This window comes from Carcharodon carcharias, chromosome 19, assembly GCF_017639515.1.
Source record: "Carcharodon carcharias isolate sCarCar2 chromosome 19, sCarCar2.pri, whole genome shotgun sequence".
In the NCBI taxonomy this organism is placed as follows: domain Eukaryota; kingdom Metazoa; phylum Chordata; class Chondrichthyes; order Lamniformes; family Lamnidae; genus Carcharodon; species Carcharodon carcharias.
In genome coordinates, this window is record NC_054485.1 from 13159815 (window position 1) to 13182214 (window position 22400).

At 42.2% G+C, this 22400-nt stretch overlaps 1 protein-coding gene across 1 annotated transcript; it reads right to left on the reverse strand.

Moving 5' to 3' along the window:
• Positions 1 to 14602: 14602 nt before the first annotated feature.
• On the reverse strand, positions 14603 to 18206 carry znf593 (zinc finger protein 593). The gene is made up of 4 exons (XM_041213166.1): positions 18144 to 18206; positions 16960 to 17172; positions 16176 to 16238; positions 14603 to 14995 (listed from the first exon to the last, which is right to left on the reverse strand). The coding sequence occupies exons 2-4, from the start codon at positions 17157 to 17159 to the stop codon at positions 14863 to 14865; spliced, it is 396 nt and encodes a 131-aa protein (XP_041069100.1). The 5' UTR covers positions 17160 to 17172; positions 18144 to 18206; the 3' UTR covers positions 14603 to 14862.
• Between the last annotated feature and the right edge of the window lie 4194 nt (positions 18207 to 22400).

Consider the following 22400-nt stretch of genomic DNA (forward strand, 5'->3'; position numbering starts at 1 on the left):
ATGACAAGCTAAGCTGTTTTAGTTATGTCAATTGAGGGATAAATATTGGCCAGGATTCCCAATCGTGCCATGGTATCATTTATCAGCATATCTCATCTGAAAGACTGCACCTCTGACAGCGCAACACTCCTTCAGTACTGGATTGGAGTGTCAGCATGGATAATGTGCTTTTGGTATTTTTTCCTGTTACTCCAATAACCTTTCCCACTTACTGCCTCTTTCTGCATTGATCTCTGCAGTCTCAATGATTAGTACATTTGGCAAATTAGGAAGATTGAGAAACCAAATCAGACTTGCATTAGTCTCGTGCAGTGGGACATCAAGGCATCTCTCGCATCAGGAACCCCCTGTGATCTTGAGATTTGCATGAGGCCTGACATAGCTCCACAAACCTTTGAGGTCAATTAACGTCCATCTATCAGCACTCAGCTGAGAACAGGTTACTCAACTGAGATTAAAGAGTTAGATGACACAACAGAGGCTTGAGTAAAGAGGGGAAGTTATCTTGGTGCACTAACTGAGCTGAGCACCCACTCATTCTAAACCAATACAGAATCTCAGGAAACAAATATTGAAGCAATCTCTTGTGCTAACATAAAACTATTAGGCCCTTGGCTCCAAAATCCGAGCATCCCACCCACCCACCTCATCAAACACTACCTATCCCACCTGTGGCAGAGTGTTTGCTTTTATTCGTTTATGGGATGGGGGTGTCACAGGTGAGGCCAGCATTTATTGCCCTCGAGCACTAAATGGCTTACTAGGCCATTTCAGGGGGCATTTAACAGTCAATCACATTGCTGCGGGTCTGGAGTCACATGTAGGCCAGACCAGGTAAGGGGCGGCAGATGGGTTTTTACAACAATCAACAATGGTTTCATGGTCATCATTAGACTTTTTTAATTCCAGATTTAATACTGATCCAGCATTGGACTTTTTAGTTACCTCAAGACCCACAACCCCGGAGTGGAAGAAAGTCATCTTCGGTCATGAAGGACTGCCTAAGACGAAGATTAGGTCCTATATAAACGCAAGATGAAGTTGTTGTAATTGCTCAACCATTTACATTGTAGGCCCATTGTGTTTTCTGTGTCTGCATCAAACATTCAAAGGCTCAAAATTGGGCTATTGAACAAATAATGTCTGAGCCAAACTACCTTAGTCCGTTCCTTCCAGGGACACAACACACATGCGACCGCTACCTTTTTGATTATTGGAGTTTTAATACTTTTAGATTTAAATTACTATAATAATTTTAATGGCTGATTTTTTTTTTTAATTGCTTGTCTAAAACAATGTTCCCACTGAATGTAGGTCCCACATATTTTCTTGTAATTACATTATTCCAGAAGCTCTGGTGTTAGTTTGGAAAGCAATATTGTAAAGAAAAAAAAACCCAGAAAGTGCTGGAAATACTCAGCCGGTTGAAATGGCATCTGTGGAGCGAAGCCGGGTTAACATTTCATGTTGATGACCTTTCATCGGAATGGACAGTGAATAAAAAGTAAGGTTTACTGATTTAAATTAATTTACTGAAGATAGCTTGAAATTCAGTGGAAAGTGTTGCTTTATAGTTTCACCTTGAACTGAAAAATTCCTTTTTTGGCTAAATGGTATAAATGAAAAGTTGACAATTGAAACTGAAGTGATGTCATCATATGAGAACATATATTTATTTAAAATCATCACCTTTTAGAAAATAGAAATTACTGAGAGTGAATTGCTTCCCTTATTTGAGTATATAAATAATACTGTTAATCTAAAATTTAAAAAAAAACTTGCACTTATAAAGCCTTTCTAACCAAGTCAAATGTCTATGATCATTTAAGGTGGGAGTTACAAACACTAAGCAGGAGTTAAGAGGAAATTTAGAGAGGTGACCTAACATTTTGAGTTTAAAAAGTAAGAAGTGAATTTTTACTGTCCCTTCATCACACAAAAAAGTTAAAACAAAACGTTGTATCCCTAAACTCTACCCAACAGATGTCCTAAACTTAACTACCAGCAACTATTTTCTGATAAATATGCAATGCTGATAATCTGCAACACCACAACCTGAGGCTTTGATGAACTCCAAAAAATCCCAGAACTTAACACAAATAACTATTTTGAATTCATAATTCCATACTTGGCATATGCAATAGGTGGAGATGTTGTGGTCCAGTGGGTAGTGTCCCTGCCTCTGAGCCAGAAGCTCCTGGTTTGAGTACCCCTCCAGGACTTGACCACAGAAGGTGTGTTCATAACTTGGTTAAATGGGCTGATTGTCAACCTGCAAATCCTTCCAATACTCCTACTCCATAACTTCTGCAGGTTGTATCACAGTGTCTTGCATTTCCTATTTAAGACATTACCACTCTATGATTTATGCACCTTGTAAAAATGCTGTGATGCAACTAGTGAACTAGCGCAATAAAATGGGTATGATTACTTTTCTATTAGACAAAATTCAAGAGCTTGGCAGCCATCTGGATGACAGCACTCAGTGACAATAAAGACAAACTTGATGTATGGAATGGAGGGAGACTGTTGCAGTTCTTTTGTCTAAATCTAATGGTAAAAAGCACTGACTACATTAGAATTACAGAGTGATAAATAGCAATAAATTTAATGCATACATTTCATAGAATTGTACAGCACAGAAAGAGACCATTGCCCATTGTCCCTGCTCTTTGATGGAGCTATTGAATTAGCCCCACTCTTTCCCCCTCAATGGGTATTAATTAAGAGGTTCCTGCTCCTGTTTGCCCCTTATGGGGATTTAGGATTTTTATAAAGGGCAAAATTGCAGACACAGGGTTTGGCTCAACCACAAACTTGTTGTTTACTTTAAAAAGCCTCCTAAAACCCTAATACAAAGACTTCTAAACTGGTTTAAATGACACCACGCAACACCTCAATTGGTTAGTCCAATTTAAATCCCTCCACGGTTTAACCTTGGCTCCCACCCAAACACAAAAAGTCCCCATGACTTGCTAGAAAACCTTTACTGAAAAACTACAGGCAAAACCCCACGTTTCTGTCCCAAACCTTCCTCAATTCAAATCCAAAAGCTTCCAGGATTTGGTTGTTACACTTAAGTTACTTTAAGACCTCAGCTCCAATGCCCCTTGGATTTGGCTGATAACTTATGATCCTCCCACGCGGTTGGTCCTCCTGGCGTCAATTGTAGGTCCACAAGCCAGGTTGACTGTTCCTGACCCTCCTTCTTGACTGCAGTGCCAAACCCTTCGATCTTGTCCTTTTTATGATGATCCTTATGAGAATATCATAAACCCATCTAGTAAGGCCATCCTGTTGGATGGTCATCAGCACTGAGCACCTATCGATCCATTCAGTCTATTACATGTCCTGGTCCGGACAGACTCACTCAGTGCTGATGTTAATTCTGTAACCCAAAACAATGGACTCCACCACGGTGAAGTATCTCTGGCTCCAAAGCCGATATGCATGTAAAAGCTTCTCTCCTTCCTTGTGCAGTGAATCCTGTCATGTGATGGCTGTTTCTTGGGGCCATTTGGTTGTAATAATGGCCTCCTCAATTTCTTAATTGGGTGACATGGTGGGAGTTAACTTGTGCCACTGTTGTGATAGTGTCCCCACTGCTAGTCTTTTAATTGTGTCTGTTCTTTTGCAATGTTGGAGTGTTTGAAATTAACCCCTTACAGCATGGCCTGCCTCAGTGTGTCTTGCACAAAAAAATAAGAAGTACCTGGAAAAACTCAGCAGGTCTGGCAGCATTGGCGGAGAAGAGTACAGTTGACGTTTCAAGTCCTCATGACCCTTCCCCACCGATGCTGCCAGACCTGCTGAGATTTTCCAGGTATCTTTTATTTTTTGTTTTGGATTTCCAGCATCCGCAGTTTTTTGTTTTCATCTCTGTGTGTCTTGTGTTGAGGTTTGGCTTTTGTTTTCTATACTTGTGTCCATGGGTTTTGGGGTTTTTAATATTGCATTACGTTCAACTGGAGGGGATTCCGACCCCAGTTATGACCAGGTGAGAAGGGGTGAAATGGTTGCCTTTTATTCAGCCTCCTTGGTTGGTCACAACAAAGTTTCTTTTTGACAAGGATGTGCCTTTTTTAAGCTGTGAGCGACAAGGAGCCAATCAAACAAGATTTTTTTGAGTTGAAGAAAGTGCAAATTTATTAACCATTAAACCTGAAGAGAAAAATGATAAAACTGTGACGTCTCTCACACACACATACACACAGGTATCAGAAATAAGGGAAGTTAGAGTCCTATTAAAAAGTTTTTAAAGAATATACGGTTAAGTGTCCTTGGATTGTCCTGGAGGTGTAGATTTTCAAACGTTCTGGCCGATTTGAATTAGCTGGTCTTGTGGATGCGGTCAGATGTGGAAAATGTTGCAATTATGACGAGATCTCGGTTTGCCGGTAGATTTCGAGTAAAGCTGGCTTCCGAGCTGGGTAATACACTTATTCCAAGTAGAGAGAGATGGGGAGAGAGAGAGCCCAGCTTTCAACCTGTTTCATCTGCTGAAACTTTCTTGCAATCTCTCTGCAGTGGCTGCAACCTGGCCTGTTATACTTCACCCATTGTGTATTTCCAAGAGGTTTTGGGTGGGGCTGTCTGTGGTAACCATTGTTTCAATATCCTTTGCACTTTTCATTTTAATGTCTTTTCCTTAGCATTCCCCTGAGAGTGACTTGTTTGATTTTTCTCCTTCACCTTGGAAGGTGGCCTTGCATTTTAAGCAGTTGGCTCTCTATCATTTCAAATTGCAAAATTTCCAGTCAGCTGGGAGTTTAAATCATATTTTCAAAATTAAAGGGGAATAGTCTCATGACAGTGGTAATTAGCCATAGTCCACAAGGGACCATGGGCATCTCTCTATTAGAGCGAGGCGATTGTTTATACAGGTTGAGAGGAACCACTCCATATCAAGCAAGGGGCAGGTGAGGAGGCAAGTCCAAGCCCACCTGAGCTGGAACAGAAATGGAATTGTGCTTTTGATATTATTCTGAACCAGAATACCCAGCTGAACTAACTGGGCCCCTCTTTCCCCATAGCCCTGCATAATTCTCCTTCTTAAGCATTTATCCAATTCCCTTTGAAAGTTCCATTATGTATTTTATTTTCTGAAGTTGCACTAATCTTTAGCATTAAGATGAGGCAGAATGTTGCCAGTCTCCCTCCTGTATGTCCTATACATCAAGTTTGCATCTTCTGCATTGCAGATGACTTGTGAATGAAAAGCTGAACATCAACACTCATGAAATGAAAGCAAGTATACATGTATAACTAACTATCCATCCCTTAAATATAAAAGCATTGTCTTTTAACACATGCCCATCATGTTCAGCTGTCATACTTCAGCTGGGCAATCTTATAAAAAGAGTAAAAAGCAAAAGTTATCTTTTTTGACCCTGATTATGCCTGCCTGGAACTGGCCATTTACAAACAGCTGCCAATCCACAGGAACTTCCCTTGGCAAGTAACCTCGAACTGGCCCCAGGATGTACCTATTTAGACCATTGTCCATGGTGAGCACCTGAGCAGGTATGTTGAAAGGTACATGCCAGGTGAAACACTGTCCCATTCTTCAGCTAATCATCACATCTTCCCAGAGGGTTACACCTTACCGTGCTGGACGGTTTTGTGTGTTCCACTGACCATGCACGTTAGGAACATAACATAAAAAAATAGGGGCAGGAGTAGGCCATTCAGCCCCTCAAGCCTGCCCCACCATTCAATAAGATCATGGCTGATCTGCCCCAGGCCTCAACTCCTTTTATGTGCCAGCTCCTCCTACCCACTCTTTAAACACTTTCAGTGATCTAACCTTCACAACTCTCTGGGATAGAAAATTCCAGACATTCACTACCCTTTGAGAGAAGAAATTCCTTTGCATCTCAGTTTTAAATGAGTGTCCCCTTATTCTGTAACTATGTCCCCTAGTTCAAGTTTCCCCCACGAGTGGAAACATCTTCCCAACATCTACCCTGTCAAGCCCCCTCAGAACTTTGTATGTTTCAATAAGATCACCCCTCATTCTTCTAATCTCTAATGAATAAAGGCCTAAACTGTTTAGCCCTTCTTGATAAGTCAACCTCTTCATCCCAGGAGTCAGCCTAGTGAATCTCTTTTGAACTGCCTCCAATGCCAGTATATCCTTTCTTAAATACAGGGACCAAAGTTGTACTCAGTACTACAGGTGCGGCCTCACCAACACCCTGTACAGTTGTAACAAGGCTTCCCTATTTTTAAATTCCCACCCAAAAGCAATACAGGCCAAAATTCCATTTGCCTTCTTAATTACTTGCTGCACCTGCATGCTAACTTTTTGTGTTTCATGCACAAGAACACCCAGACCCCTCTGTGCTGCATTTTTTTGGAGTCTCTCTCCATTTAAATAAGTCTGCCTTTTGATTCTTCCTACCAAAGTGTCTGACTTCACACTTTCCTACATTAAACTCTATCTGCCAAGTTTTTGCCCATTCACTCAACCTGTCTATATCCTCTTGCAGATCCCTTATGTCCTCATCACAACATACCCTCCCACCTATTTTTGTATCATCAGCAAATTTGAATACATTAAACTCTGCCTCCTCCTCCAAGTCATTAATATAGATGGTAAGTAATTGAGGCCCTAGGTCTGATCCTTGTGGCACTCCACTAGTTACATCTTTCCAACCTGAAAAAGACCCATTAATCCCGACTCTCTGTCTTCTGTGTGTTAACCAATCCTCAATCCTAAAAAAATTCCCAATTCTCTGGCTAATACATTACCCCCAATACCATGAGCATTTATCTTGTGCAATAACCTTTTATGTGGCACCTTATTGGATGCCTTCTGGAAATCCAAATACACATCTACCAGTTCCCCTTTATCAACTCTGCTTGTTACATCCTCAAAGAACTCTAGCAAATTTGTCAAACATGATTTCCCTTTCACAAAACCATGTTGACTCTGATTGCATTAAGCTTTTCTAAACGTACTGCTATTTCTTCCTTAATAATGGACTCTCGCATTTTCCCAATGACAGATGTTAGGCTGACTGGCCTATAGTTTCCTGCTTTTTGTCTCCCTCCCTTCTTGAACAGGGGTGTTACATTAGCGGTTTTCTATTCCACTGGGACCCTCCTAAAATCCAGTGAGTTCTGAAATATTTCAACCATTGCCTCCACTATATCTGCAGCCACTTCCTTTAAAACCCTTGGATGCAGCCCATCAGGTCCTGGTGACTTGTCTGCCTTTAGTCCCATTAGTTTCTCAAATAATTTGTCCCTTGTGATAGAGACTGTTACAATATCTTTCCTCCCATTAGCTCCTTGCTTATCTGATATCTTTGGGATGTTTATAGTGTACTCCACTGTGAAGACCGATGCAAAATATTGATTTAAATTATCTGCTATTTTCCTGTTCCCTGTTATCAATTCTCCAGTTGCATCCTCCAAGGGTGCTACAGTTATTTTAGCTACTCTCTTTTTATATACCCATAGAAACACTTGCTGTTTGTTTTTATTTTTGTTGCCAATTTACTTTCATAATCAATTTTCTCCTTCTTTATTAGCTTTTTAGCTACCTGCAGCTGGTTCCTAAAAAAATCCCAATCCTCTGGCCTACCACTAGTTTTCACTGCTTTATATGCCTTAGTTTTTGATTGGATATTCTCCTTGACCGCCTTTGTTAACCATGGGTGGTTCATCCTTCTCATCAAGTCCTTCTTTTTGACCAGAATAAATTTTTGCTGAGCATTATGAAATATCTGCTTAAATGTCTGCCATTGCTCATCCACTGACATTCCCCTTGGTCTATTTTCCCAGCTCACTTTAGAGAACTCTTTCTCCATACCTCTGTAATTGCTCTTAATTAAGTTGAGGACACTGGTTTGAGATCCGAGTTGTTTGTCCACAAACTGAATTTGAAATTCTACCATGTTGTGCTCGCAACCCCTTGAGGATCCTTAACTATGATATCTGTTATTAATCCCACTCCCTTACACGTTACTAGATCTAAAATAGCCTGTTGTCAGGTAAGATCTGCAACATATTCCTCTAAGAAACAATCCCTGATGCACTCTACAAATTTGTCTTCCATGTTACCCCTTCCAACCTGATTTGTCCAGTCAATAAAATCACCCATGACAATTGTAGCACCCTTCTTAAATGCCTCCATTATTTCTCGATTTATGCCTTGTCCTACAGTGAGGCAACTCCTTGGGGGCCTATAGACAACTCCCACCCATGACTTCTTCCACTTGCTATTCCTTATTTCCACCCAAACTGATTCCACATCATGATCCACTGCACCTACATCACTACTCACCACTGCGCTGATACCTTCCTTTATTAATAAAGCTACCGCATCTCAATTTTGCTTATTTTTCTGGAATGTGCAATATCCTTGAATATTGAGTTCCCAGTCCTAGTCACCCTGCAACCACTTCTCTGTAATAGTTATCAAGTCATATTCATTTATTTCTATTTGTGCTATCAACTCATCTGTCTTGTTACAAATGATGCATCCATTCAGATAAAGAGCCTTAAGCTTTGACTTTTTACCATTATTACTCAATCTGGTTCTAATTTCTACTGCACTCTTCTGCCCTTATATTTTGCACTCATATATTTTCTGCCCCTTCCTGTCACACTTTGATTATCGTTTGCCTCTTCACTACCCTGCACCTCTGCTCTCTCGATTATTTTTCATGTTCTAAACTTCCCTTCAATTAAACCACCCCCCGCCCCCCGCCTAACTAATTAGTTTGAAGCCCTAGTTATATGATTTGCCTGGACACTGGTCCCAGCATTGGGTTCAAATGAAGCCGGTCCCAAGGGAACAGCTCTCTCCTTCCCCAGTGTTGGTGCCAGTGCCCCATGAATTGGAACCCATTTCTCCCAGACCAATCTTTCAGCCACACATTTACCTCTCTAATCTTATTACCCTGCACCAATTGCACATGGCAAAGGTAGTAATCTGGAGATTATTACCTTTGTGGTTCTGCTTTTAATTTAGCCCCAAGCTGCTTGTAGTCCCTCAGGAGTACATCTTTCCTAGTCCTATATATGCCGTTAGTACCTCCGTGGACCACGACAACTCGATCCTTCCCGTCCCACTCCAAGTTCCTGTCCAGCCCAGAAGAGATGTCCTTAACCTTGGCACCAGGTAGGCAACACAGCCTTCGGGATTCTCTGCCTTTGCTGCAGAGAACAGTATCTATTCCCCTAACTATGCTATTCCCTATTACTACTACATTTCTCTTTTCTCCCTCCACTTGAATGGTGCCCTGTACCACGGTGCTCTGGTCCGTTCGTTCATCCTCCCTGCAGCCTGTGCCCTTGTCCACACCAGGAGCCATAACCTCGTTTTAGGAGGCAGTCACACCCCTTAAGGACATCTCTTCTAGGCTGGACAGGAACTTGGAGTGGGAGGGGAAGGATCCAGTTGTCGTGGTCCACGGAGATACTAACAGCATATATTGGACAAGGGCACTGCCTAAGGCTCTTCCAAAGCTAAATTATGGATCCTCATACCTGCCTTGCAGTCTCACCCTCCTGTCCCTGACCACAGACCAAATTTGATGTAATTAATCTAAGGGGTGTGACTGCCTTCTAAAACATAGTGTCCAGGTAAATCTCCCTCTCCCTGATGTGTCACAGTGTCTGTAGCTCAGACTCCAGCTCATCAACTCTGAGCTGAAATTCGAGCAGCCAACACTTGCTGCAGGTGTGGTCACCATGGATCACACTGGCGTCCACTAGCTCCTACATACTACAGTAGCAACATATCGCCTGCCCAGCTATATCTTATTCTATTTAATTAATTAATTTGGATGTTAAATATTTTAAAAGTGCATTTCTTAACTGTACTCCTCAGCTGTAATAACGTCTCTTGGTTTAAACCACATGGCCAATCAAAAGAGACAGGGAAGAGATACCCACCAATCACCTACCAGTTTTCCTGTCATGTCACACTTCGGTCAGGTAGAAACAGATTGAAGGGGCTCTCTGCTGCCACATTTTATCTCCCACCGCCACTGCCCTTCTCACACAGCTCCTGCTCTCCATGTGCTCCCAACTCTCCTCTCCCATTGGAGAATGTATTGTCTTGCAGTATGCTCCATTTGTTCTGATTATCAAAAATTTCCTTACATAAATGCACCATAATGTGATAATCAGCTAAGAGGAGCAACAACCATCATCAGAGATTATGTAGAGTAAACACAAGCTTCTAAGAATTTTCTGAAAGCACCCTAGGGTCTTTCTTAAAAAAAGTGGCTGCAGAGAAAGTAGAGGCATTGGTCACAATCTTCAAAACTTCCTTTGATTGGAAAATAGCAGATGCAATATCACTATTCTTTTTTTAATTCGTTCATGGAATGTGAGGGTCGCTGGCTAGGCCCATCTCTGGTTGCCCTTAAGAAGGTGGTAGTGAGCTGCCTTCTTGAACCACTGCAGTCCATGTGGTTTCATTCCTTTTAGAATTTACAGTGGTTTGATACAACTGAGCGGCTTGCTAGGCCATCTGAGAAAGCATTGGTGAGACCACATCTGGAGCACTGTGCACAGTATTTATTTCCTTATTTGACAAAGAATATAATTGCATTAGAAGCAGTCCAGAGAAGTTTCATTCAACTCATTCCTGGGATGAAGGGTTTATCTTATGAATAAAGGTTGAACAGGTTGGGCCTATATCCTTTGGAGTTTCGAAAAATGAGAGGTATCTTATTGAAACATGTAAGATCCTGAGGGGACCTGACAAGGTGGATACCAGGAAAATGTTTCCTCTTGTGGAGCAGACTGGAACTAGGGGGCACAGTTTAAAAATAAGAGTTTCCCTCTTAAGACGGAGATGAGGAGAATTTTTTTCTTTCAGTGGGTTGTTAGTGTGTGGAATTCTTTTCCCCAGAAAGCAGTGGAGGCTGGGTCATTGAATTTATTCAAGGCAGAGTTAGACAGATTTTTGATGGACAAAGGAGTCAAGGGTTATAGGCGGGCAGACAGGAAAGTGGAGCTGAGACCATTATCGGATCAACCACGATCTTATTGCATAGCGGAGCAAGCTCAAAGAGCTGAATGGCCTACTCCTGCTCCTAAGTCCTATGTTCCTGGGTTCACCATTGAGCAGTGAGCCAGATGCAGGAACCCCAGCTGTTCTTCCCTGGGTCACTGTGTAGGAAAATGTGATTGGTGTCATTTAGTCGCTTTACCCACCATTTTCAGCTGACACAGGGAATAATTCTTGAAGTGAAACACTATCACACAAGACAATACCCCCTGCAATATGGCGACTTGTTATCTTCTTGTGTTTCTTTTAGTCTTTGATGTCGGTAATAAAATGATCCACAGGTTTTTACTGACTCATTTGTGCAGTGTAGTGGCCACCAGAGAATACCAAGTCTGAGAGTAAAGTGTCAAGCTTTGGCATTCCTGGGAAACTTTGGACTAGATTTTAAAACTCGGGGAAGAGAATACAGCAAAGCAAGCAACTGTCCCATTGAGGGGCAGTATACTGCATGGGAGAAGGGTTGGCAAGTTGGCTCTGATTGCTTGAGATGTTGCCATGGCTCCTTGATGTATTTGCCATGGCAACCCATTCGCACCCTTTTCTCATGCAGTATAAATTGTTGCTCCCTTTAAGATTTGGCATACTTGAGTCTGTCCTGAAGAGTGCAAGATGAAAAGCTTCAACAGCTCTTTTTTCAGCAATACTCAAGTTCTGCACTACCAAGTGACTATTTGTAAACCCAAAATCTGATTCAGAAGCAAGGGTGCTAACAATTTACCCAAGTTGACACAGAGCACAGATGAGGAGAAATTGGTTTCAATCAGGGTTCTTTGCATAAAGAAAATGGAGTTTTTGGTAGTTATTTTCAATGCTAAGCAGTTTGCAGTTTGTGGGAAAGATATTGCTGAGTAGCACAAATGAATAGATCCATAAATATTCTGGAAAATGTTTTAAGAATGATTCCACCCAAATACTAATGAATTTTCTATTAAAGTCTTGTGCACTCACACCCCCTAGGCTCTCTTCCTGCAGCCCTTTAAAATGTAGCATTTATATTGCTGCTTCTTATTCTTCTGACCAAAATGAATCACATCACGCTTCTCAGCATTAAATTTCATCTGGCATGCATCTGCTCTTTTCACTAATGTCGATGTACCCCTGAAGACTGCTACTGCCCTCCTTGTTTATAAACAAAGGGTAAAGGGATAGTTAAAAAAAGGTGGAGCTGATTAGGGATCAGAAAGGGAATCTTGTGAAGGTAAAGCACATGGCTAACCCTCCAAGTTTTGTGCTATCTGGAAACATGACCCTGTATGACCAAATCCAAGTCATTAACATACATGAAAAAGCACAGCGCTCCTAATACTAAACTTTCTGGAAGACACTATTGTATACTCTCCTCCAGTCTAATAAACAACCATTCACCACTACTATCTGCTTTTTCTTAATCAATTTTATGTTTGTACGGCCAGTTCCCCTTAATATCATAGGCTCATTGGCAAAATCAAAGCCCATTACATGTCAAATGCCTTTTCATAGTTCATATATATCGGCACAATACTTTTCTAAACCTTCTCCACTATTATTTGAAGGCCTCTATCAATTGTCAAATACAATCTGCTTATAACAAATCCATGTCAGCTGTCACTTATTAACCCATTTTCTTTGAAGTGACAAAGATCTTCCTGGATTATTAGTTGGAAGTTATAACTTTAAGATATGATATGCCAATGACATTGTTCTTATTGCTGACTCTGAAAAGAAACTGTAAAAGGTTTTGGATAGAGAATGAAAGTGAGAAGATAGGGCTGAGCATAAATTGTAAGAAAACAAAATGTCTAATAGTGTCCAAAAAGAAAACCATACCAGAGTATAAGATCACAGTGAAGAATGAAAAGATCACACAGGTAGACAAATTTTGTTAACATACTGACTAGGTAACATCAGACATAAAGTACAACCAAGAAATAAAGCGAAGGTTTGGAATGACCGAAGATGCATTTCAAAAATGAAGATGATTAATGATCAACTCAAAATTAGCCATGAAAACAAAGCTGAGAATCCTAGAATGCTACATCACATGAATTTTGGCACACGGAATCGAGTGTTGGACGATCAGTAAAGCAATGTAAACAAGAATTGAAGCTGCGGAATTGAGACTTTTGAGGTGAATAACAAGATATCTTGGACAAGTCACACTACCAATGAAAAGGTACTTGTAAAATCCAAGACCAAAAGAACTCTGCTGACCAAGATCAGGAAGAGGCAGTTGGAATTTCTTGGGCACATAAGAAATGATGACTTAGAAAGTCTGATGCTGATGGGAAAGATCGATGACAAAAGAGATTGAGGTAGACAAAGAATGATCTTTTTAAAGAGCTTTGCAAACTGGAAGAATGCACCAACAAAGATGTTCCATGCCTCTCAAGCAAGATAAGCACGGAGGTCCATGGTCACTAATGCCCTCTTAAGACATGATACCTGAAGAGAAAAAGTCTGCAAGTTTCCTCAGCACTGATGTTAGGCTGACTGACCTATTACCAGGTTTATCCCTTTTCCTTTTTGAACAGAGGTGTTATACTTGCAACCCTCCAGTCCTGACACTACTCCCAAATCCATGAAGGTTGATTGTGGGCAGACCGTCCATGATTTTCATCTTTTCTTCCCTCAACAACTGAGTACGCATTCCATCCCTCAACAACTGAGTACGCATTCCATCCAAACCAGATGACATTTCTACTGAGTGCCCTCAACCTTTTTAGTACCTCCACTTTATCCAATTTCTATACCTTCATAAGATTTCCTTTCTGATCCTAATCAGCTCCACTTTTCTTTGACTATCCCGTTACTCTTTGTTTATAAAAGACTTGCGGCTTTCCTCTAATTTTTCGCTCAGTTCTCTTCATTTTCTGTATTCTGCTTGATTCTCTGTTGTATTAACCTGACGTTTATCAGAGGCCTCCTCTTCCTGTTTCATCTTAATTACAATTTTTTCCATCATCGAGAGTGTTCCAGTTTTGGAGGCCCATTTTGGAATGTGATTAGTCCACACCTGAATTATCTCCTTGCTTGAAGGCTTCCCATTGCTCATTTACTGTTTTACAGGTCAATCTTCATTTCCAGATCCTTTTTCACTTAGCTTATTCCAATTTTGTATTTTCACCTTTGGTGGTTCTTTGACCTATACCATAACTACTCTAAACTCAATATATTATGATCACTGTTGCCCAAATTCTCCACTACTGAAACATGGTCCATTACATTCTCCAGAACACAAATCTAGCACCGCTTCTTTCCTCATTGGGCTGGAAACATAATGATAAAGTTCTCCTGTACACCTTTCAAGAATTTCCCTCCCTGCTTGCTCTTTATATTCTTTTTCCCCAGTCTATAACTATCCCGCTTTTGCAGTATCCTATTGTTTCTACATCTTACTGAAACTTGCCTACAGATTTGCTCCTTAATCCCCTTTCCATTAACTGGTAAATAAGTGTACGCCCAGCAGCTTAACTTCTAATAGCAACAAAACTCTGCTTCTGTTGTCAATTGCCATTCATTCATTCCAAACTCTAATGAACAATATATCTAGTTGGGCTTCCAGCAATTTAAACAAACAAAATACTCCACTTAGCTTCTAATTGGAATTTATTTATCTCTGTAAGCAGTTTTCACAGCCTATACAGAAAGCAACAATACGATCCTATCAAAGGATAAAGTTACCAGTTTTAGGTGTATTTTTGCAAACATGACGCTGATATTTAAGATGGTTAGCTGAATCAATAAGATCAAAGCCAGAAAGTTTCTGAGATTGAAAAAAATATACAAATTCTGAACAATATTAGAAGAGCTTTCTTTGGAAAGAGTTTCATCTTTTTTATAAGATCAAATTATGATATTTTCATTTCTTCCTCTATTGTCTGTGTCTCAACTTTGACTTTCTTTGCTGGTATATAGGAGCCCATTCCTGCTGCTCGTTCCGCTTCTTCCTGAGTGTATGGCTCTTCACTCAGCTGTTTTAATCTAGAAAATACACAAAGCCACAAAAACCAGTATGAGAACTCAACAGTTGATTTGAGAGGTGAGCAAAGATCACAGGATGGTAAATTTCTTCTGTTCAATCAATGAGCCCCAATTCTTCCTATTCGGGTATAATGTTCAACATCTAAAACTAATGCATGCTTGCTTAATAATGCAGCAAGTTTATCCAGTAAGTGACAGATACGGACTAGGTCTGTGCTCAGACACTACAACAGGTCTCAGAGGAACCTGGCTTTGGGGGAAGAAAACTGGTCCAGCTTTCCATGATTGATCACTAACTGGCAATCTCTGTTAGTAGTGCACATCAGAAAAGAATAAAATCAGACTCTGATTTGAAGCCCCGAACAGTTCAGTAGCATATGAGCTCTCACGGTCAAAGCTCCTGTGAATCAGTATTATAGTGGATTGTGTAACTGGCTCATGTTCCTTGCCACCACTTCAGTGGTGGGGGCGGTAAATTGAGAGAAGAAACAAGTGCACTTATATAGTCAATGGGTTAGGAGGTCTTGTGGTGCAGTGGGTAGTGTCTGGGTTCACATGCTGCCTCAGGACTCGATGGCCAAGGAAGGTGCATTCATAATGCGACCAAACAACCTGCAAATCTTTCCAACACACACACACATGGCAGTAACAGCGGGACAGGTTCCTGATCAGCCTTGTGATGGAAAGAATGTTGGAGCCTCTATCATCACTATCCATAATTCAAGACTACAACATGAATGGAAAAGTGCATGTTGCCACAGCAACTCAGACTCCAACACACCGTCTAAAGGAGGAGAGGTCTGAGGAGTGGGAGAAATCTAAACTCAACGGGTACAGAATGATTCAGCCAGTCTGTGATTCCCCTCGCATAACCTGCCAGGGCTTATCATCTAGCTTTGTGCATCAAGAATGGTCATCTGTAATCCTCTGGTACTTTGTCCATCAGTCTTAGTCACTGAATGTAATCAAAATTAAATGAAGTATCCTCGCTCATGCTGACTTGACACAGTTTATGGGTTCATAATAATAAAACAGTCTTCTCTTTAGTACATGCTAAATAATGAACATTCTGTAGACTTCCCAAAGAGGTATAGAATATGTCTACAATTCACAATGTTGATCTTTATAATTATGCAGCATTAATTAGTCCTGGATTGCATTTTATAACAACTGACATTACCTTCGTTTGTGAACTTTCGTCTTAAAATGCTCTTTGAGACTTCTCTGATCAATGAAGTACCGCCTACAAATAAAGCATAAGAAAATGACTAAAAAGAAAACAGGAGGTCTGCAAATCTTGTGTGGCCACCCGGCAAACCATACTCATTCTTAAATTCACTCACAGGATGTGAGCGCTCTGGCAAGGCTACCGTTTATTGCCCATCCATAACCCGTCCTTGAGAAGGTGACAGTGAGCTGCCTTCTGGAATACAACTGAGTGGCTTGCTCGACCATTTCAGAGGGCAATTAAAAGTCACTACATTGTTGTGGTTCTGGAGTCACAAATAGGCCAGCAGCTCAAAGCAGTGACTCATCACCACCTTCTCAAGGGCAATTAAGGATGGGCTACAACCGCTGGCATTGCTAGCAACACACACATCCCATGAAAGAATAAAAATATTGAATTCTGAAAATATTTGTAAATGACTCTTTGCAAGCATATTTGGTCTAGAACAGATGTAAAACTGTAGGCAGAACAGCCTCAATTTATCAATATATCCACCCCGAGTGAGCTGGACTTCTTGTCCTTGCACATTCCCTCCCTTTGATAAACTCAGCCCAATTGGCTTCCCCGATATTCCAAGCTACAAAGTGTGGAGAAAGGACTAAGGCTCCTGAGTGCAACACATCTACGGTGACAAAGGGGTACAACATTCAATCAAATACCGACAGGCGAAAAATTATATGGTCCTTCCAAGGAATACTAATCAATCCAAAACGTAGGGAACACATTGTGCACTTACGCGCAGTGTAAACAATAGAACTGCGCACTTCCAATGGCATCATGATCTACTTCCTGGTGTAATAATTTGTTTGCATTTTCAGGTTTCATATCTTCGTGAATCTGGTCTAAATCTTTTGTTCGCCTTTTCGTTTTCCATTGCTTTGATACACTTTTCTTCTTGTCGCTGTTGTGATTCCGTATCCGCTTCGAGCGAGTCATTTCCGCCAACGATCTTGAAACAAAAACCAATAAAAAAAACTGTTTACACTTAAATATATACCCACTTTACGAGTCATTTTCGATTTTGTTTCCACCACTTCCCCTAGTAGGACACTCCACGTTCTTACAAATCGCAAAAAGCGCTGGAAAAACTCAGGTCTAGCGGCATCTGTGGAGAGAGAAACAGAGTTAATGATCTGAGTCCGTGTGACCCTTCCTTGGAACTTCAGTTTCTGAAGGAGTCATATTGGACTCGAAACATTAACTGTTTCTCTCTCCACAGACGCTGCCAGACCTGAATTTTTTTCCAGCGGTCTGTTTTTATTTCAGATCTCCAGCATCTGCTTTGCTTTTAAGTCCTTAACAATCCTATGTTTAAAAAAAAGCAAAAATTTGCACACCTTTTCCCCTAGCGTGGGGGAAGGACAGGGAGTAGGGGGGGGGGGGAAGTGGACAGGGAAAGGGAGGGAGGGACAGGGAGAGAGGGAGGGACAGGGAGAGGGGGGGAGAGGACAGGGAAAGGGAGGGAGGGACAGGGAGAGGGGGATGGGACAGGGAAAGGGAGGGAGGGACAGGGAGAGAGGGAGGGACAGGGAGAGGGGGATGGGACAGGGAAAGGGAGGGGGGGAGGACAGGGAGGGGGGATTTGGGACGGGGGGGGGGCATGCGGGGCAGGGAGGTGGGCGGGGAGAACGTGGAGAGGCGCGATTTACAAGGGGGTGAATGGTTACCAGGGTGGGCAGGAATGTGGGGTTGAGGCCACAATCTGATTTTATTGGATGGTGGAGCAGGGCCTAAAGGGCCGAGTGGCCTCTTCCTATGTTCGTGTGAGTAGGGGGGAGTGTGAGGAGGAGGAGGAGGATTGAACAATGTGCCGCTTCCCATGGTCGAACTGCCCGTCCAGACTAAGGGCAGGAGGGCCTATGGCGGGAGCCGCGGAGGAAAAAGCGCAAAAGCCGAGATTCCCGGGGTCCCGATCCTCACCCTGAGCCTCGCCGCCGCCGGCCGGAAACAGGAACTGCTTCCGGGGTCAGCTCCTGAAGCCCCCCCCCCCGGCCAAGTTCAAAGGGTCACCGAATGTCACGTGCTGCCTCCTGGCTGTTGCAATTTCACTGGAGTATCCGCAAACATCAAATATCCCTCTATGCTCAGAGAACAACCAAGAGGAAATATAAACCCTCTCTTATTTATTGCTGCTCTTCACAGTTTGTAAATATTTATAGTTTCAGGAATATAGATTCAAGAATCTTTAGTTTCAGACAACTATTTCATCTGCAAAATGTTCTCATTGAATTTATATAGCGCCTTTCAAGGCCACTGGACCTCTCAAAGGGTTTTACAGCCAATGAAGCACTTTTAAAGTGTGCTCACTGTTGTAGGAAACTCTCCCACAAACAGTAATGTAATAATCTACTTTAGTGTGTGATGTTGATTAAGGGATAAATATTGGCCAGGACACCCAACGGGTTAATTCTGCTTCTGTTCTTAGATGTTGTGCTATGGGACCTTGAGAGGCAGGCACGGTCCACCAGGTTTAGCATCTCATCCAAAAGATGGCACCTCTAACAGTGCAGCGCTCCCTCAGTACTGTACTGGAGGTCAGCCTTGTATCTGAATCCTGCAGTGTGAATTGAACCCTGAACCTTCTGCCACGGAGGGACGGGTGAGTGTTACTAACTGAACCATGTCTGACACTCTTTAAAAGAGAATAACATTTTTTAAGTATTTTAAAAAAACTTTAGTTGCAAACAAATTGATGTTGTAATTGCAACCTATGCAACTTTGTTTTGCAAAGAGATCACCTGTATCAATGGAAAATGTGATTTTTGTACCCGCTTGATCTCCTTCTTCCAAGAAAGTCCATTACGTGAATTGGATTTATGGTTTGTCTCCCTCCCTGGTAGCTGTGGGTAGTGTGCGTGGACACAAAATGTTGTGTCTGTTTATGAACACATCCATCAACCATTTTCCCAAAGGTTGTAACAAAACAGTTCGTTTGGGCTCAGCTCCAGTCTCAGATTTTCTTGTCAGATTTCTACTTCTCTTTAGCTCTGAAGAGTCGTACGGACTCAAAATGCTAACTTTGTTTCTCTCTCCACAGATGCTGCCAGACCTACTGAATTTTCCAGCATTTTCTGTTTTTATTTAAGGTTTTGTCGTGTTCTAGTGTCTCAAGTGGCTTATTACGTGCCCATGTGACAATGTATGAAATGGAAAATGCCTTAACGTTGCTGGTGGAACTTGTCATATTATAGAAAATTTTAAAAATCTAAAAGTGCAGATTCTTTGTTTTAAGGTATTTCATTGACAACCTTTCAGTACTCGAGCACAACTTACAGGGATGTTTCAAAGAGTGTAGTGGAAGTGAAATAATACAATTGTATATAATGTAGATGAACTGATATAAACTATAGCACAATGAATATTCAATGTGATCAATTGTCATGATACTTCTTTTGTGTCACACAAACGTACAAACATAAGAATTAGGAGTAGGAGTAGGCCAATCGGCTCCTCAAGCCTCTCCACCATTCAATTAAATCATGGCTGATCTCGTTGTAACCTCAATACCACATTCCCGTCTACTCCCGATAATCTATCATTCTTCGTCTTATCCAATGCCATAATGAGAAACTTTTTCTCTTCTTTTGTGTTAAGGTCCAACAGCTTAAGGATACCAACACCCATCCAGGACCCTCCACCCCTTCCCGTCCCTCTGTCCCCATCCCCCTTACTTATAAAGAACCTATCTACCTCTGCTTTAAAAATATTCAAAGACTCTGCTTCCACCACCTTTTGAGGAACGGAGTTCCAAAGACTCACGACCCTCTGAGAGAAAAAATTTCTCCTGATCTCTGTCTTAAATGGGCAATCCATTATTTTTAAACAGTGACCCCTAGTTCTATATTCTCTGACAAGAGGAAACATCCTCTCCATATCCGCCCTGCCAAGACAACTCAGGATCTCATATGTTTCAATCAAGTCATTTCTTACTCTTCTAAACTTCAGCGGATACAAGCCTAACCTGTCTAACCTTTCCTCATAAGACAACCCGCCCATCCCAGGTATTAGTTTAGTAAACCTTCTCTGAACTGCTTCCATCACATTTGCATCCTTCCTTAAATAAGGAGATCAATACTGTACACAGCCCTCCAGATGTGGTCTCACCAATGCCCCATATAACTGAAGCATTTTATACTGTTTAAGAGGAGGTGGAGCAAAATAGAAGGTCAAGGATAGGTGGGAACTGAGGAGAATTTTGACACAAGATGTCATGGACACAGGACAAAGGGAGTGTTAATGGTTGTGTAAAAAAGCCTAAAGAAGTTGCTGATAATGGCATAAAGGTAAGTAGCAGAATGTGTTAATAGCAGAACAAGCACTCTAAAAACAAATATAAGAACAAGTGACAGATAGCATTGCGTGGGGGGTGGGTGGGGTTTGAGGGGAAGATGTATTTGGTGGTGGCAACATGCTGGAGTTGGCGGAAATGGCGGAGGATGATCCTTTGAATGCAGATGCTGATGGAATGAAAAGAGAGGACAAGGGAGACCCTATCATGGTTCTGGGAGGGAGGGAAAGGGGTGAGGGCAGAGGTACAGAAGATGGTTCGGAAATGGTTGAGGGCCCTGTCAACCACAGTGGGGGGGAACCCTCAGTTCAAGAAAAAGGAAGATATGCCAGAAGAGCTGCTTTGAAAGGTAGCATCATTGGAACAGATGCAATGGAGGCGAAGGAACTGGGAGAATGGGATGGAGTCCTTACAGGAAGCAGGACGTGAGGAGCTGTATTTGAGGTAGCTGTGGGAGTTGGTGGGCTTGTAATGAATATTGTAGACGGTCTATCACCAGAAATGGAGACAGAGAGTTTAAGGAAGGGAAAGGAAGTGTCGGAGATGGAGCATGTGAAGGTGAGAGAGGGGTGGAAAATGGAAGCAAAATTGATAAATTTTTCCAGGTTGGGATGGGAGCATGAAGCTGCACAGATACAGTCACCAATGTACCAAAAAAAGATTTGTGGGAGGGGGCCTGAATAGGACTGGAACAAGGAATGTTCTACATACCCCACAAAAAGACAGGTATAACTGGGGTCCATGTGGCACCCATAGCCACACCTTTTATTTGGAGGAAGTGAGACAAGTTAAAGGAGAAATTGTTCAGTGAGAAAACAAGTTTAGCCAGTGGGAGGAGAGTGGTGGTGGATGGGGATTGTTTGGGCCTCTGTTCAAGGAAGAAGTGGAGAGCTCTTAGACCATTCTGGTGGGGGATGGAGATGTAGAGGGATTGGATGTCTGTAGTGAAGGGTAGATGGTTAGGGCCAGGGAACTGTAAATTGTTGATATGACGTAAGACATCAGAGAAATTGTGAATGTAGGCGGGAAGAAACTGGACAAGGGGAGAGAGAATGGAGTCAAGATAGAAAGAAATGAGTTCCGTGCAGCAGGAACAGACTGACATGATCGGTCTACTAGGACAGTCCTGTTTGTGGATTTTGGGAAGGAGGTAGAAGCAGGCTGTGTGGGGTTGGGAGACTATGAGGTTGGAAGCTGTGGATGGAACACCTTGAGAGATGAGGTCAGTGACAATCCTGGAAACAATGGCTTGATGTTCGGTGGTGAGGTCATGGTCCAGGGCGAAGTAGGAAGAAGTGTCTGAAAGTTGACGCTCAGCCTTGGCAAGGTAGAAGTCAGTATACCAGACAACAACAGTACCACCCTTGTCAGCAGGTTTGATAACAAAGTCAGGGTTAGACCTGAGACCACAGAGTGCAGCAAGTTCAGAAGGAGGCAGGTTGGAATGGGTCAGAGGAGCAGAGAAATTAAGACAGCTGATGTCACACCAGCAGTTCTCAATGAAAAGGTTAAGAGCAGGTAAGAGGCCAAAGGAAGGGGTCCGGGTAGAGGGGCAATACCGGAGGTGGGTGGAAGGATCTGTTGAGTGGGAGAGGACTCCTGCCCAAAGAAGTGAGCACGGAGGCAAAGGCAGCGGGAGAAGAGCTCAGCATTGCGCCGAGCCCAGAATTCATTGAGGTGAGGGCGTAAGCGGATGAAATGGAGTCCTTTGCTGAGCACTGAACATTCACCATCAGAGAGGGAGTGTCAGAGGATATAGAGAATACACGGCAAGAGCTGGAATTAGAAGAAGTGATGGGGACAGAGGGACAGGAAGGGGTGGAGGGTCCTGGATGGGTGTTGGTATCATTAAGTTGTTGGAGCTTGCATTCCTTAACACCCGAAAGAGA